The 12,833-nt window shown below is 44.5% G+C and overlaps 3 protein-coding genes across 3 annotated transcripts; 1 reads left to right on the top strand and 2 right to left on the bottom strand.

Annotated features, from left to right (window-relative positions):
* Positions 1-2,190: 2,190 nt before the first annotated feature.
* LOC123404302 lies at positions 2,191-3,581 on the top strand. The gene has a single exon (XM_045098227.1). The coding sequence runs from the start codon at positions 2,304-2,306 to the stop codon at positions 3,417-3,419; it is 1,116 nt and encodes a 371-aa protein (XP_044954162.1). The 5' UTR covers positions 2,191-2,303; the 3' UTR covers positions 3,420-3,581.
* A 735-nt stretch (positions 3,582-4,316) lies between these two features.
* LOC123404301 (phosphoribulokinase, chloroplastic) lies at positions 4,317-6,648 on the bottom strand. The gene is made up of 5 exons (XM_045098226.1): positions 5,933-6,648; positions 5,594-5,678; positions 5,423-5,507; positions 5,084-5,328; positions 4,317-4,845 (listed from the first exon to the last, which is right to left on the bottom strand). Exons 1-5 carry the CDS (start codon positions 6,478-6,480, stop codon positions 4,594-4,596), a joined length of 1,215 nt encoding a protein of 404 aa, XP_044954161.1. The 5' UTR covers positions 6,481-6,648; the 3' UTR covers positions 4,317-4,593.
* Positions 6,649-9,283: 2,635 nt separating this feature from the next.
* Positions 9,284-12,583, bottom strand: LOC123404303 (secretory carrier-associated membrane protein 5-like). The gene is made up of 12 exons (XM_045098228.1): positions 12,368-12,583; positions 12,095-12,235; positions 11,949-12,011; positions 11,767-11,800; positions 11,557-11,679; positions 11,404-11,466; positions 11,136-11,229; positions 10,847-10,892; positions 10,681-10,748; positions 10,482-10,530; positions 10,259-10,324; positions 9,284-9,569 (listed from the first exon to the last, which is right to left on the bottom strand). Exons 1-12 carry the CDS (start codon positions 12,419-12,421, stop codon positions 9,537-9,539), a joined length of 834 nt encoding a protein of 277 aa, XP_044954163.1. The 5' UTR covers positions 12,422-12,583; the 3' UTR covers positions 9,284-9,536.
* Positions 12,584-12,833: the final 250 nt, after the last annotated feature.

Raw genomic sequence — 12,833 nt, 5'->3', positions numbered from 1 at the left:
TGACACCCATACTCAAACTCGGAAATTCCGATTTTGCGTACCGAGGCAACCGAAAGTTGGTCAGCCAAACTCGGTAGCACCAATATGGTTTCGGTTGCACCGATTTGGTTGAAGTGGCTAGAGTTCTGTCTGAGGTCAAACTCGATGGGGCTGAAATGGAAAACTTGGTGGCACCGAATTTGAGTATGTGGTTTTGGACAAAGTGGTTATGTGGGGAAAAATGACTGAGTATTTTGGTGGCTAACTTAGAGAATTTGAGCAACTAGTTCATTTTAATACCTCACCCCCTTTTAATAGTATTGACTTTCCTATTGACTCAAAAGTGATTTCTCACAAATATAAAATGAGGAGTCTTCTAGCTTGAAGCTTGAGCCAATCATATTCCTTTCTTGCATCAAGGGGAATCTCCACATAAGCCTTTAGCCATAGCATCTTTTGAACTTTTCTGAAATATACTTGGATAAACATATTAGTCCAATGATGCATATGTTGTGATCAACTATCAAAACCACCCTAGGGAGCAATTGTGCTTTCACGGCGACAATGAATTCGGTTGACACGATAATCCCAAGTGGCACTAATGATAGACATAGGGTAAGTGACATTTCTTTATGTTCGACGTTCATGCTTCTTCTTTGGTATTTTATATGCTAATAACTTGTTCTCTGATTTGTAGCTCAATATTACGCAAGACCTATTTCTAGGAGAAGAGAAGAAGAACAAGAAAGGCAAGATCAAGAAAGGGAGAGCATTTGTGTTGCCCCATTGCTACGATGTGTTGAAGGATATAGAGAAGTGGAAGGCCCGTGATGACCAAGAGGAGAACAATAAAAGCAAGGCAACTATTGATTTGGATGATGAGGAGGCATCAAGTGATGATGGCAATAGGAGCCCTACACCAAACTCGATTGCCTACTCCAAGCCAAAAAGACCAAATGGAAGTAAGAAAGAAGCAAAAGTAGAGAAGAAGAGGAGAGGTGATGATGAGTTAACGAATGCTATGGATGCTCTTTTAGCGGCAAGAAAGGAAGCAACCGAGGTGCGGAGGATGGCAAGGAGCCAACATGTGATGGCCGAGGAGAGGAGGTTGGCGGCCGAGGAAAGGAGGGTGGCGACCGAGGAGAGGAAGGTGACCTTGGAGGAGAAGAAATTGACCATGGAGGAGCGAGCTAGATTATTGGAATGGGAGAAACACTTGTTCTTCATGGACACATCTACCTTTGATGATAGGCAAAAGGAGTTCATCAATCTTTCTCGTGATGAAGTCTTGGCCCAAAAAAGATCCATGGGCATGGGAGGCTTCGGAGGCATGGGAGCTACCATGGGAGGATTGGGAGGCATGGGTAGCTTCGGAGGCATTGAAGACATAGACGGCATGAAAGCAACCGTAGAAAACATGGGAGGCTTCAAAGCAACACATGGGATCCAGTTGGTTGTTCGCACGCGCTGTTTTTTGCAGCGGACGCTGGAGCGTCAATGTGGCGCCCCATTTTACCGTGTCTACTGGAACGGACGGCCTGCCGCTTGCAAAAAATACGGATTTCAGCGCTGTAAAAAAATTAACACGCCGTGTCATAGCGTGACTGTTAAAGTTGCTTTTAGACCGGAAATCCCTTTTGAAGCTCGGCCTCCAATGAGGCCTCCAAATTCAAATTTGAAATTTCATCAAAATTCATATTTTTACATTTTAAAAAATTCCGAAAAAATACAGATATACATGAAGATATAACACACATGTGTGTAAATTTTCAGTTCAAAATGCATTGAAATGAGGGCTATGCAAAAAAGATAAATCTGGGGTTGTTTAAGACATGATACTATTCATCCTTCCAGGCCACGAATTTATCTTTTTTGTACAGGTCGCAACTCAAGGTATTTCATCATGAATTTTTACACAAATGTAGGTTACATCCTTACATGCATATATTTTTTTAAAAAATTTAAACCACAAAAATTTGAATTTAAATTTTTCAAAAATAAAGATCTTCATAGAGCTCGGCCTCCATAAAGCTCGACCTCCAAAACGCATCTTTTCTTTTAAACTAGTAACATATGGAGGCTATAGCCCTATGTTGATGGAATGTGGGTAGTCTAAGCCAGGCCGGGCCGGCAACATGTGGGCTGTGGCCAGGTTTGCTCGCGAGTCGCTACTGAGTCGTCGCCTAGTCAACACCTAAGCACCGGCACGGCGGATCGGATCCTAACCAACTGTGCTGCCCGCCTGCCCCCACCGTGAAACACTCGAACCCGGCCGTTCCCCGCCGCCGACCGCCGTGGCCGTGGCCGTGGGCGAGACACCTCCGATGCCGTACCGCGACTGGGCCAACCTGCCGGAGCTGCCACTGGCGGAGGTGCTGCGGGGCCTCCTTCCCTGCATCCGGTCGCTCTACGCCTTTGCGGGGACGTGCCATCCCTGGCGAAGCCTGCTCCGCGCCTCCGCCGCCGATCTCATCCGCCCCCGCGTCCCGCCGCTCCTCCTCCTCTGCCCCGACTTCCGCCTGGTGCCCTTCTCCCCGCTCGTCGCCCCCCAGTCCCTCTCCTACCCCATCCCCGCCCCGGCGGACGGCGCCACGCTCCTCTCCGTCTCACGCGGCCACCTCATCCTCCTCCACCGGGGCGTCTTTAATAGCCTACACCTCGTCGATGCCCTCACCGGTGCCGAGCGCCGCGCGCTCCAGCTCCCTTCCCCGCACTTCCCCTATCACTACGCCGCGCTCGCGCCCTCCCACCTCCTGCTCTTCCACTCCATGCACGCCTTCTTCTCGCTCCCCTTCCCCGAGCATCCAATCCCCAACAACAACAACGCCCGCCCCAACTGGACCAAGCACGCCCTCCCCCGCGCCGCCTCCATCGTCACAACCGTCCTCGAATTCCGTGGGCGCGTCCTCGGTCTGACCGACCGCGCGCAGATACTGGAGTTCCACCTTGGTGGCGCCCCTTCGAACCAGGCCGTCCAATTGCTGCCAACCACCGGCCTCCCGGACGCCACCACATTCGACAGATTGCGATTCGGGCCGCATTTGGTTGCTGCCGGGGATCGGCTGCTGCTGGTGCTCTTCATGCTTGAAGCAAATTTGGGCCCTGTGGTGTTCCGTGTACCTAGGGTGAACAAGGTCGGTGTGTACGCTCTTGATTTGGTCCACATGATGTGGGAGGAAGTGGACAACATTGGGGCTTACACCTTGTTCGTGGACATTGCCGGGAGGAGCACCGTGGCTTGTGTGGACGTGGGGAACTGCGGAGTGGAGGAGAACCGAGTTTATGTTGGCGTGCCCAACTGCCGTGCCTGGAGGAGGCCACTACCACCAGGGTGGGAGGCAACACCCAACGGTGAAGGGTTTGGACTGAACTCCAGGGTGACATTGGCACGCCGACCATTGCCATCGCCGATATCGGTTCATCCACCTCTTTTCTTTTGATGATTGTAGCGAAATAAGTCACAATTTCTACCTGGAACAGCCGTCTACATTCAGTTGCTTACTGTAATGTCACTACTGAGCCTATTGTCACTTCGTAGTATCTCATATGGACATACTCGCATTGTACGGATTAATCATGCTATTGATGTGAATGTTTGTGCTTGTGCTCTCCTGTTGTTTGGAGATATCTATGTGCATCTCTCTTAAGATTGCGTGGCCTGCAACTTCTCACACTTACGCACCGAGAATTCCCCTTAGCTTGCTGATTGTTGCACTGTACTGTTAAAATTTATGTATTTTGCATAGAAAACTGCCCTTTAATCTAGTTACTAGTTACATGAGGCTGGCCATTTTTTGTTCTGAAGCTCCCTTCATGGTTTTTTGTTAGTCTATTTCGTTGAATTTTGGATGAGAAAGTGAGTAGCAGCATGTACCTTTTATAAGATCATAACTGACATAACTTAGGTTTGTAACCATTTTCTTGTCATTAGTCGTTACACATTGATAGCGAATGATCCTGTACTTCTACATTATTCTCAGTTTCACATCTGCAATTCCGCACAGTAGGTTTATGAATCATTTCTTGAAAGTAGCACAATGTACCTTTTCCATAATAATGACATGATTGTTATGCCTTAAGTTCATAACCAGTCCTGTTATCACATTCACATATGATACGTTTGTTAGTGGATGATTAAGGACTACTTGTTATCAGTGTCAGATATACAGTTCCACACACAGGGTGATTTGCTAGAACACTGTACCGAATATCCAAATGTCCTCATAATTTTTCACAATTCTCTACAAATCCACCTCCATTTTTTCAGATTTCTTAAATGGCCTTTTATGAATGTTAGTCGTGATCAGCAGTAACAGCCAAAAAAAGGACACGCTAGATAAAAGCAACCGCTTTTGATTCTAGCAAGCACATGTATTTTCTGCATTGAAACATGGGAGAAGATGTACATTGAAATGTGTTAAGAGGAGACATAAGAGACTCTCATCATGGAGAGGATTTTCGAGAAGTTCAAAATGCAGGTTTTCATGAGTTCTGCAGTGAACTTTCTACCGTCTTCTAGCTGTAATATATTCAAACTAGTCACAAGAAACGTGAGGATGCTCATTCTCATTGAGTTGGTGATGAAATGATTCATGAACTTGAATTTGGGGCTCATCAAACTTTTGCTGCTTCAGCAGGAACGCCGGCCCTCTCAGCAATGATCTGTTCATAGAGATCTCTAATCTTCAGTCCTACGATAGTTTGGAAGAGACCTGTTCCATTGTTGCTGCCTGGGAAGTCTGCATGCTTTAGCATTTGCTGTGTCACCTCCCCGTAGAACTTGGTTGAGAGGTTGCTTAGGTGGCTCTCAACATAGATGAGTTCATCTAGTCTGTCAAATTGCCCATCCATCTCCAGCACCGATACCTGAAGTAAACAAACAAACACTAAGATTGTACAGCATTGTCTAAGGCAGGACCTGGTTGACAGCTAGAATTGTTCTACTCGGTGAATAGTTGATCTCTAGTCCAAGAATGGTTTTGGAGCCCTCTCTTTTTTGTCCTACTTTGTCCTACTTGCTAGGTTTCTTTAGATTTATTATCCAAGTAACAGCAGTTAACATTACTCGTTGGACACAAAAGGGCAAATAAACCAAGATGAGTACCTCTTGGCCGAAGTAAGTGTCTGGGCCATAGGAAAATTTGATGCCAGGGTAAGAGCATGTAAGCTTTCTTCCACAAGGGATCCAGTTGATGGTTGATCCTTCATCGAAGAGGTAAACCGGGTTGAAGAACTTAACGCCTTCTTTCATGATCAATTTAACACGCAGCACCTTTCCTTCGTTGTCATCAGGAATCAGCTGGGTTGGCAGAACTTCAATCACAGCATCAGCGTATTGCTTCTGCGGATCTGTCATAGCAAGTGGTGAGTTTACATGCCATCTTTTATTTATTTTTGGTTAATGGAAAACACTTGTTGTGATTAGTTGGTAAAAAGGCAGTACCAATAAAGGCATCAAAATCAGGTTTCCTGGCTTCGATGCTAGCCTTGATGCTTTCAAGACTGTGCCCACGCTCTGCCATGTCTCTCTGCAAAAGTGCCGGTGATTGTTTTTTAAAGATAGATAACAGCAAGAAAATCCATTGAAACATCTAAACCTTGCTGTTCAGCTCACCTGAATTTTCCATGCGAACTTAACCTCATTGCTGATGTCTAAGTAGATGCTGAAGTCAAGGAGGTCTCTCACACGTTCGTCATACCTGGTTTAAAAAATTCTGCTTGTTACAGCTTGCAAAATGATCATGCTTATTTAGTCGGGAAATACTGCTGGCTGTTAAGCATCAAGGAATTGAATATTTTGTAGAGACTTAAACAGAAGTTGCTGCTGTGATTCAAAATATTTTATGATAACGACTTACCCAACAGCTACTGGAATATGATGAAGAAAGAGAGAAAAACAGACACCAAATACTGCAACAGATGGGAGAAGCATGGGGGTAGAATGTGAACTCACATTGGGTGCAAACCCTCGATGACGAAGATCTTGGGGGGCTGGATGAGCTCCGCCGGGTCGAGGAGGCCAGTGACGTGGTTGTAGATTGGCTTCTCAATAGCCTTGCCTTCTTTGATTGCCTTCACTTGCTCATACATGAGATCAAAGTCGTTTGCCTTGGGGTCCAGGGCAGTCACACCTTTCTCCTTCCTCCCGGTTCTGTCCAAGGAATGGTAGTCATCAAGGCATATGACCGTCGTCGTGTCGCTGATGAGCGTGTTCGAGTCTGGGTTGCCGCCCTTGGGTGGCTCTGCAGCACCTCCAAACACGCTGGTGAGCCGGCGCATGAAGGTGGATTTCCCACATCCCGAGTCTGCTGCCAGGCCAATCACTATTGGCTTCTCAACTGCGCATGAGACCTGGAAGGTCCTTGCTCCATGCCTCGTGGTACTCCTCCTGCTGCTTCTGGTTGTGAAGAGGATGACTTGGTTCTGCCTGAAGCCTGAGTTTGGGATGGTGGTGCATGGGGAGCGCAGGGATGTGGTGGTGTGTGGGCTGCAGAATGCCATGTTTGCTGCCCAACCTCTTGGAGCTGCTCTTCTCCCCTTCAAGCCTTGTAACTGAGGCTTGAGGAGAAGAGAGAGCTTGATGAAAGAACTGTGGAGATAAGAGCTAAGAAAACATAAGGAGGGAAATGAGATGGTGATGATGTGGTACCCCTATTTTCCTTCTTTTTTTCCTTTTCTTTTCTGGTGATATCAGGGGCAGCTTATAGTGATCTGAAAATGAGTTCTTCCTACAATTCCAAACAATAGTATTTTGTCTGTATTCTTTCCCTGGACACTAACCTTTCTTACTACGAAAAGCTTCTGAGTCCATTTTATGATCATGGCATTTCCTGGTGATGTTTTTAAACCTATATTGGTTAGAATATAAACTTGCTAGTGCTCTTTGCTGAAAATTAATTTGCTTGTTGCTTGTTTGGTAGCTGCCAAATACACGAGAGATGCACACTTAAAATTCCCGTATACGTCGTTTACGATTTAATGTCCTGCGGTATACTTGTGCCTGTTTTGTCTTTACTAACTAGTTGGTGCTTGAATTATGATGGCCAGAGACGCTTGGAGGAAAGCTTGGTGGTGGTTCCATGGATCTAGATATGGTTGTGCCACGTGGCAGAGCTGGGATGGCTGGATGTAGATGAGGTAATGGAGGCTGGAAATTGATCGCCGAGAGTTGGAGAGGATATGGCTGATGCCTACTTCACCAAGCTGTAGACCATATGTACGTTTATCTTTTTCCAGAAGCAGTCCATGTGTCAGCGTGTGGCCACAGGTATGTGCCATGTCAGCATCCCCAAGTCATTGGATGGCCAATGGCCGTACGAGACATTCCATAGCATATACGCATTAAACTGAAGAAACAGTTTTCACATGCACCCTCCAAGTAGAATTCCTTTTGACTCCTTCGAGGAACATAAGTCATAGAACCATAACTCATTGTGTTTTTTTAAACGGAGGCAAAAGATTTACTTCATCGATTAATTAAGCAGAAAAGAATTACGCAGTTAATTAATGAAAAACGGATGAAAACCGAAACCATAACTCATCATTGATTAGAGGAAAATAGAGGCACATCCATGGACAGAGTAAGGCGAAGGAATCGGGAGTGGCTACTCTGAGCACAGGCTCATCTACACCTACATATGAACAGTAAAATCGTAATAAACAGCAAAAAGTTTAGAATAATTAGATTTTTTTACACCCAAGATGCTTGAGCGTGCAAGACACGTGCAAAATTTCATGTTGTCAGGACATCTGAGGAAGTCATGAAAAAAAAGACGCTCAAAGAAACTTTGGAAAACTGCACTGACTAGACCTGATTTTTTTTGCATGACCTCCTTAAATGTCATTTTTGCACAAAAAATTGCATGCTCCTAGAATGGACGACAATACCCTATAAAAAGAATGGATGAAGAAAAACAGTTTTTTTGCTATTTTTCTGAATTTACTGTTCATTCAAAGCATCTTAGCCTGAGCACCTTTGTGGATTACCGTAATCTATATCATTTTCCGCTGCACATTAGTACAGAATCAAGCAACGTAACAAGTGTAAATCGCTGGAGACGAGAAGATCGAGGACCTCTTCTTTGATTACAGGAATTACGTTAAACTTTGGAGGATTCCATTCCTTAGGACCTTTTGTCATGCATCTTGTTTGGTTCATACTTTGTAGAGTTTTGAAGAAAATTTTCTATGAAGTCCAACCTCATGTAATATTTTCTGTCCATGAAGTGAATTTTCTTTAATTTCTTGTTATGGCACAAGTGCAATCAAACTTCTGTTATATATTCTCATGTTTCATTTTGTATACAGAGGGGGATTCAGTGAAGGCTAGAAGGACATCATGGTTTGAAAAATAAATGTAAGGACATCTAACTTTTGCCTTCTTCATAAGAATTAGAATCTGCAATGAAGCCTGGAAGATTTATTCGACATCGCCTCACAAGGCACATACTAAGGCAACCAAAGATGCAGCTTCTTTCAGAATAGAGAAACCATTAAGCACCTTTTTCTAGATTGCCCGTTGGCTAAACTTTTATGGTGTTTGATTCACAGTGCTTTCAATATCAGTCCTCCTAACAACATTAAGACGTTATTTGGGGCGTGGTTAAAGGGGGCTGACTTTGGAATTACACAGCTTATTCGTGTGGGAACCTCTGCACTACTTTGGGCTACATGAAACTGCAGAAATGATTTAGTGTTTAACAGATATAGCTATATCAACTTTTTGCAGGTTATCTTCAGGGCTATTGTCTTGATCCGCACGTGGTCATTACTCACTCCTGTGGAAGCTAGGGAGCTTTCTACTTTGGGCTACATGAAACTGCATAAATGATTTAGTGTTTAACAGATATAGCTATATCAACTTTTTGCAGGTTATCTTCAGGGCTAATGTCTTGATCCGCATGTGGTCATTACTCACTCCTGTGAAAGCTAGGGAGCTTTTGGTTACTGGGTGTGCCTGTTGGAAGATGATAGCTCAGGGTATCTTCAACCGGTTTGGATGACGGCACAATAATAGGATAGGTGGCTAGTCGTCTAGGCTTATTACCTTTGCTGGCTGTGGCACGGATGGCGCCTTGTATCTTTTATTTTATTTTTCTGTTTTTTGGATTTGCTTAGACTGGATTCACTTTATTTAAATAAATGGTTGCATGCATCGAGAGGCCAGGACTCAGCCTCCTTTTCTAAAAAAAAATGTGAACCTCGTATGGTTTAGGTTTCAACTACCATGGCCCTCACAGAAGACGGCAGATCACCAGCAGACCAGTCAAATGTGCAAACAAACCAGCGAGCCAAAATGCTAGGATTCAAACAACATGCAGTTTATATAGGTAAGATCCAAGGCTTTAAACAACAGATAGTTGCAGAGATAACACTAATACAACGGTGCTACACTTCTACCCTTCCAACAAATAAACAAACTTCTGAATTTCTGAGGCAAATTATTCCCATAACTACCATAACGCACAAAGAATGGCATGTACTCATATGTATGCACAGAACTGCAGAACGCTCCGATAACACTGGTGGACTTCTGTAAATTTCTTCTGTTGCCCGCTTCACTTGTGCCCTCTGAAATACATGTATACTCTCTGCATGCACCAAAATTAGAGCAAGATCAAGTAAGTGCTGAGCTGCTGGTATTTTGCGCTGCAAGGAACTTGGCAACCACCATAGTTCTATATGCATAGGTTGACGACATAAAGGAAAAAGGAATATTAATTAAATGTGGCATGCAGCATGCTCACTCGATCTTCCTGTACTTGCTTTACTTGTAAAATAAATTATACATTATACAAAATTTTGTATTGAAACAAATATAAGGAAGACTGACTGACTTAGAAAAACAAAGGTAAGTTGATTGAAAAACTGTGGTCGACTGCTGGTTAATATTACTTTCTTCCAGCAATAAACACTAGTATCACAACTGGATATTCCATATTATCCTAATTTTAAGAGATCACATTGTTGAAATTTATGTATAGAGTTAGATAGCTAGAGGGTAGGAGTAATTAAACAAATAACATACAGAGTACTTCTAGTTTCAGATAAGTTACTAGCCTCTTCAATTGTTCCATGACTCCATTTATGTCATATATGCATATAAGAATTCAAACTATATAATCCACATAAATGAGTATCTTTTTTACTTCCTTATCCATTTAGACATAGTACCCGAAGATGAGTGAGGGTTGTGCGAAACCAAAGAATGAAGAACGTAATAAAGTAAAGGCAGGATAGGAGGCAAGGGGCAGAGGGGGATAGCAGATAAGTCACAGACCTGAAGAACCCAAATGCTCACAACTGTCTCCAGTGAAAACAAGGCAAATCCGACAAAGTAAAATATCTGAAAGAAAGATCGTTGGTAAATGTTATATATGTACACTGAACATACAAAATTGTATCGACATGGTTTATAGAAAAGGAAACATGTTCGGCTGTTCATTCTATATAGAAACTATATGAACTGTACAAGGATGAATAGCATCTATAGAACTACTCACCCCAACTAATGCATGATCAGAGAAGGTATCGATTGCAGCCAGTATCCCCCTGATGACAGATAAATCGTATTTTGTTCAGAGACACGTAAAAAAATGAACAGTCTCATACATTGAGATACTGTAGAGTTGCCATCTATCGTATTAAAATTCTCAGTCAGTAATTGCTTGAAGTGATACATAGTGTGGTAAGTTATCTTACGTTAATGATTCCCCACGAAATACGATTGGCGGAGCAATGGCAGCAATTATACAAAAGCCAATGTGGAGCTACAATCAAACAAATAAAACATAATCTATTCAGGTTACTAACATAAATAGCATATCAGATGAAGAAAGCAGAAACCACGAGTTCATCAAGACCTTACCATGTAACAGAGGAAAAACCACCCAAAGCTGAATGCACTGTCAGTTCTGTTCAACAAGTTGACCGGATATTAAAAATAAAGCCACTACTAGTGCTAGGAAACGTACAGTGCAGAGACTGGAATTTAGTAAAGTCAAGCATCTAGTAGAAATTTCCGGTTGTTGTTAATTAGCAATACTATGCATGTTAGGCTGATAAGAAGTGGAATCCAGAATTAGTGGCATGAACTGGTGCAGATTATTCTGTACACATAGCAGGAAGCCAGAATGCATTGGCTATTAGATGCATACCTCATAGCACGGTACAGAGGCCTATACCACATCAAGTATGACAAAGGTACTCCAAGCATACCGTAGATAGTAGCCAGGAAAAACAGTTTAGAGTCTGCAAGCATAAGGAAATCCAAAGATTTAGTGGTCTGCCGCATTACAATACATAATACACAATAGGACTAGCACTTGTTGGTACCCAAACTGCAATTCAAGTACATCTCATTCGTACATATGTGCACGTGCACAGAGAACATGAAAACTAACTAGAAAAGGGTACTTAGCTCACCTCCTCCTCGGATCCAACAGACTGTGACAGCAATGAAATTCCAAACGAGGCAAAGCACGATGCCTGTAGATTATTGCAACCCCAAATATCATCAGTAAGTACAAACAATGCTGCCTCTTAAAACCGGTATCTCATGAGTGTGTGTGTAGTTACCGAGCCAACTAGCAAAAGCAAGATACTGCAACCGCTGCGCGTTGGCTGGTATTTCATTGGCAATGTCGTGGTGGATGATCGGGAAGAACGGCGGCCAGTTCTTGTCCTCCATGGGCACCCCAGCTACATGATAACACAAGATTCAATTCACAGTTTCATGAGGGCACAATTTATCCACTGGTCTAGACTCAATGCAGGTAGGAAGCGTACCGCTCTTGAGAGCTTCCTCCCTCCTCTTGATGTCCTTCACCCACAAAAAAAAATTCAAAAATTGAGAACAACGAACAGGAGAGGAAAAATTGCAACAATTTAACATCCTAGTAATGTACCAAATCAACAGTAAGAATCCAAGAGAGCAGCATATGAAGGAGCATAAGCAATCGTAAGCTTACCGCCTCCCGCCTCTTGAGATCTGCCTGCCACTGCGAGAGCTCACTCTGCTTGCCATTGGAACCCTGCAAAGCAACCATATTAGCGTAGAGCAGAAAACACGCCCAACCACTCCCTCAGCAGCAACAAATGGAAGATCCTCTCTTACGTTCATGTTGTCAAGGGGGATGTCGACGGCGGCGTCCCCGTTGCCGCCGCCGCCGCCGAATCCGACGGGCTCCGTGGGGCGAAACTGGAACTGCGACTTGCCGCCGCCACCAGCAGCAGCACCACCGCGTCCTCCCCCATTCTGCGCAGGAACCACCAGATGCACAACTCGTCAGAACACGCTAAAATTCAAACGCCGGAGCTCGGCGGGGAGATCCCGCCCGAGATCTATCAGCCGGGCCATGCTAGCTAGAGGAAGAGAAATGGGGATTACCGAGAAGGCGTTGTCGTCGGCGCCCTCGTCGAAGGGGTTGGGATCTCGGTACATCCTCGCTTGGCTGGCTGGCTGGCTGGATTCGGGCGGTGGAAGCGTCGGGTGGAAATGATCGGTGGTTTGGTTTGGTGTCACGGTGACACGGGAGGTAGAAGCGAATCGGTGGGTGAAGTGTTGTGGGGTGGAGTGGGGCAGTGGGCGTGTCGGCCGCGGTGGGCTGACTGACTAGCGACTGACTACTAACTCAAAGTCGCTTCAGGTTCAAGTTGTTCCGTTTTGCCTCTAAAAAAAGGAAGTTGTTCTGTTTTTTTTCCGCTGAGCCTATGTCGACCGGCGGTGGCCTCGATCGGTGGTCTTCCGAACTATTAGATCGCGTGCCGTCTACGGTTGATATTAGCTAGCTGACTCAGTTATCTTCTTTTGTCCATGCGGTCTTGGACAGCACCCTAAAAGAGAAAGACGGATG

Source organism: Hordeum vulgare, chromosome 6H, assembly GCF_904849725.1.
Source record: "Hordeum vulgare subsp. vulgare chromosome 6H, MorexV3_pseudomolecules_assembly, whole genome shotgun sequence".
Taxonomy (NCBI): Eukaryota; Viridiplantae; Streptophyta; class Magnoliopsida; order Poales; family Poaceae; genus Hordeum; species Hordeum vulgare.
The sequence above is the reverse complement of the archived record's forward strand: the minus strand, read 5'-3'. Positions and strand labels throughout refer to the sequence as shown.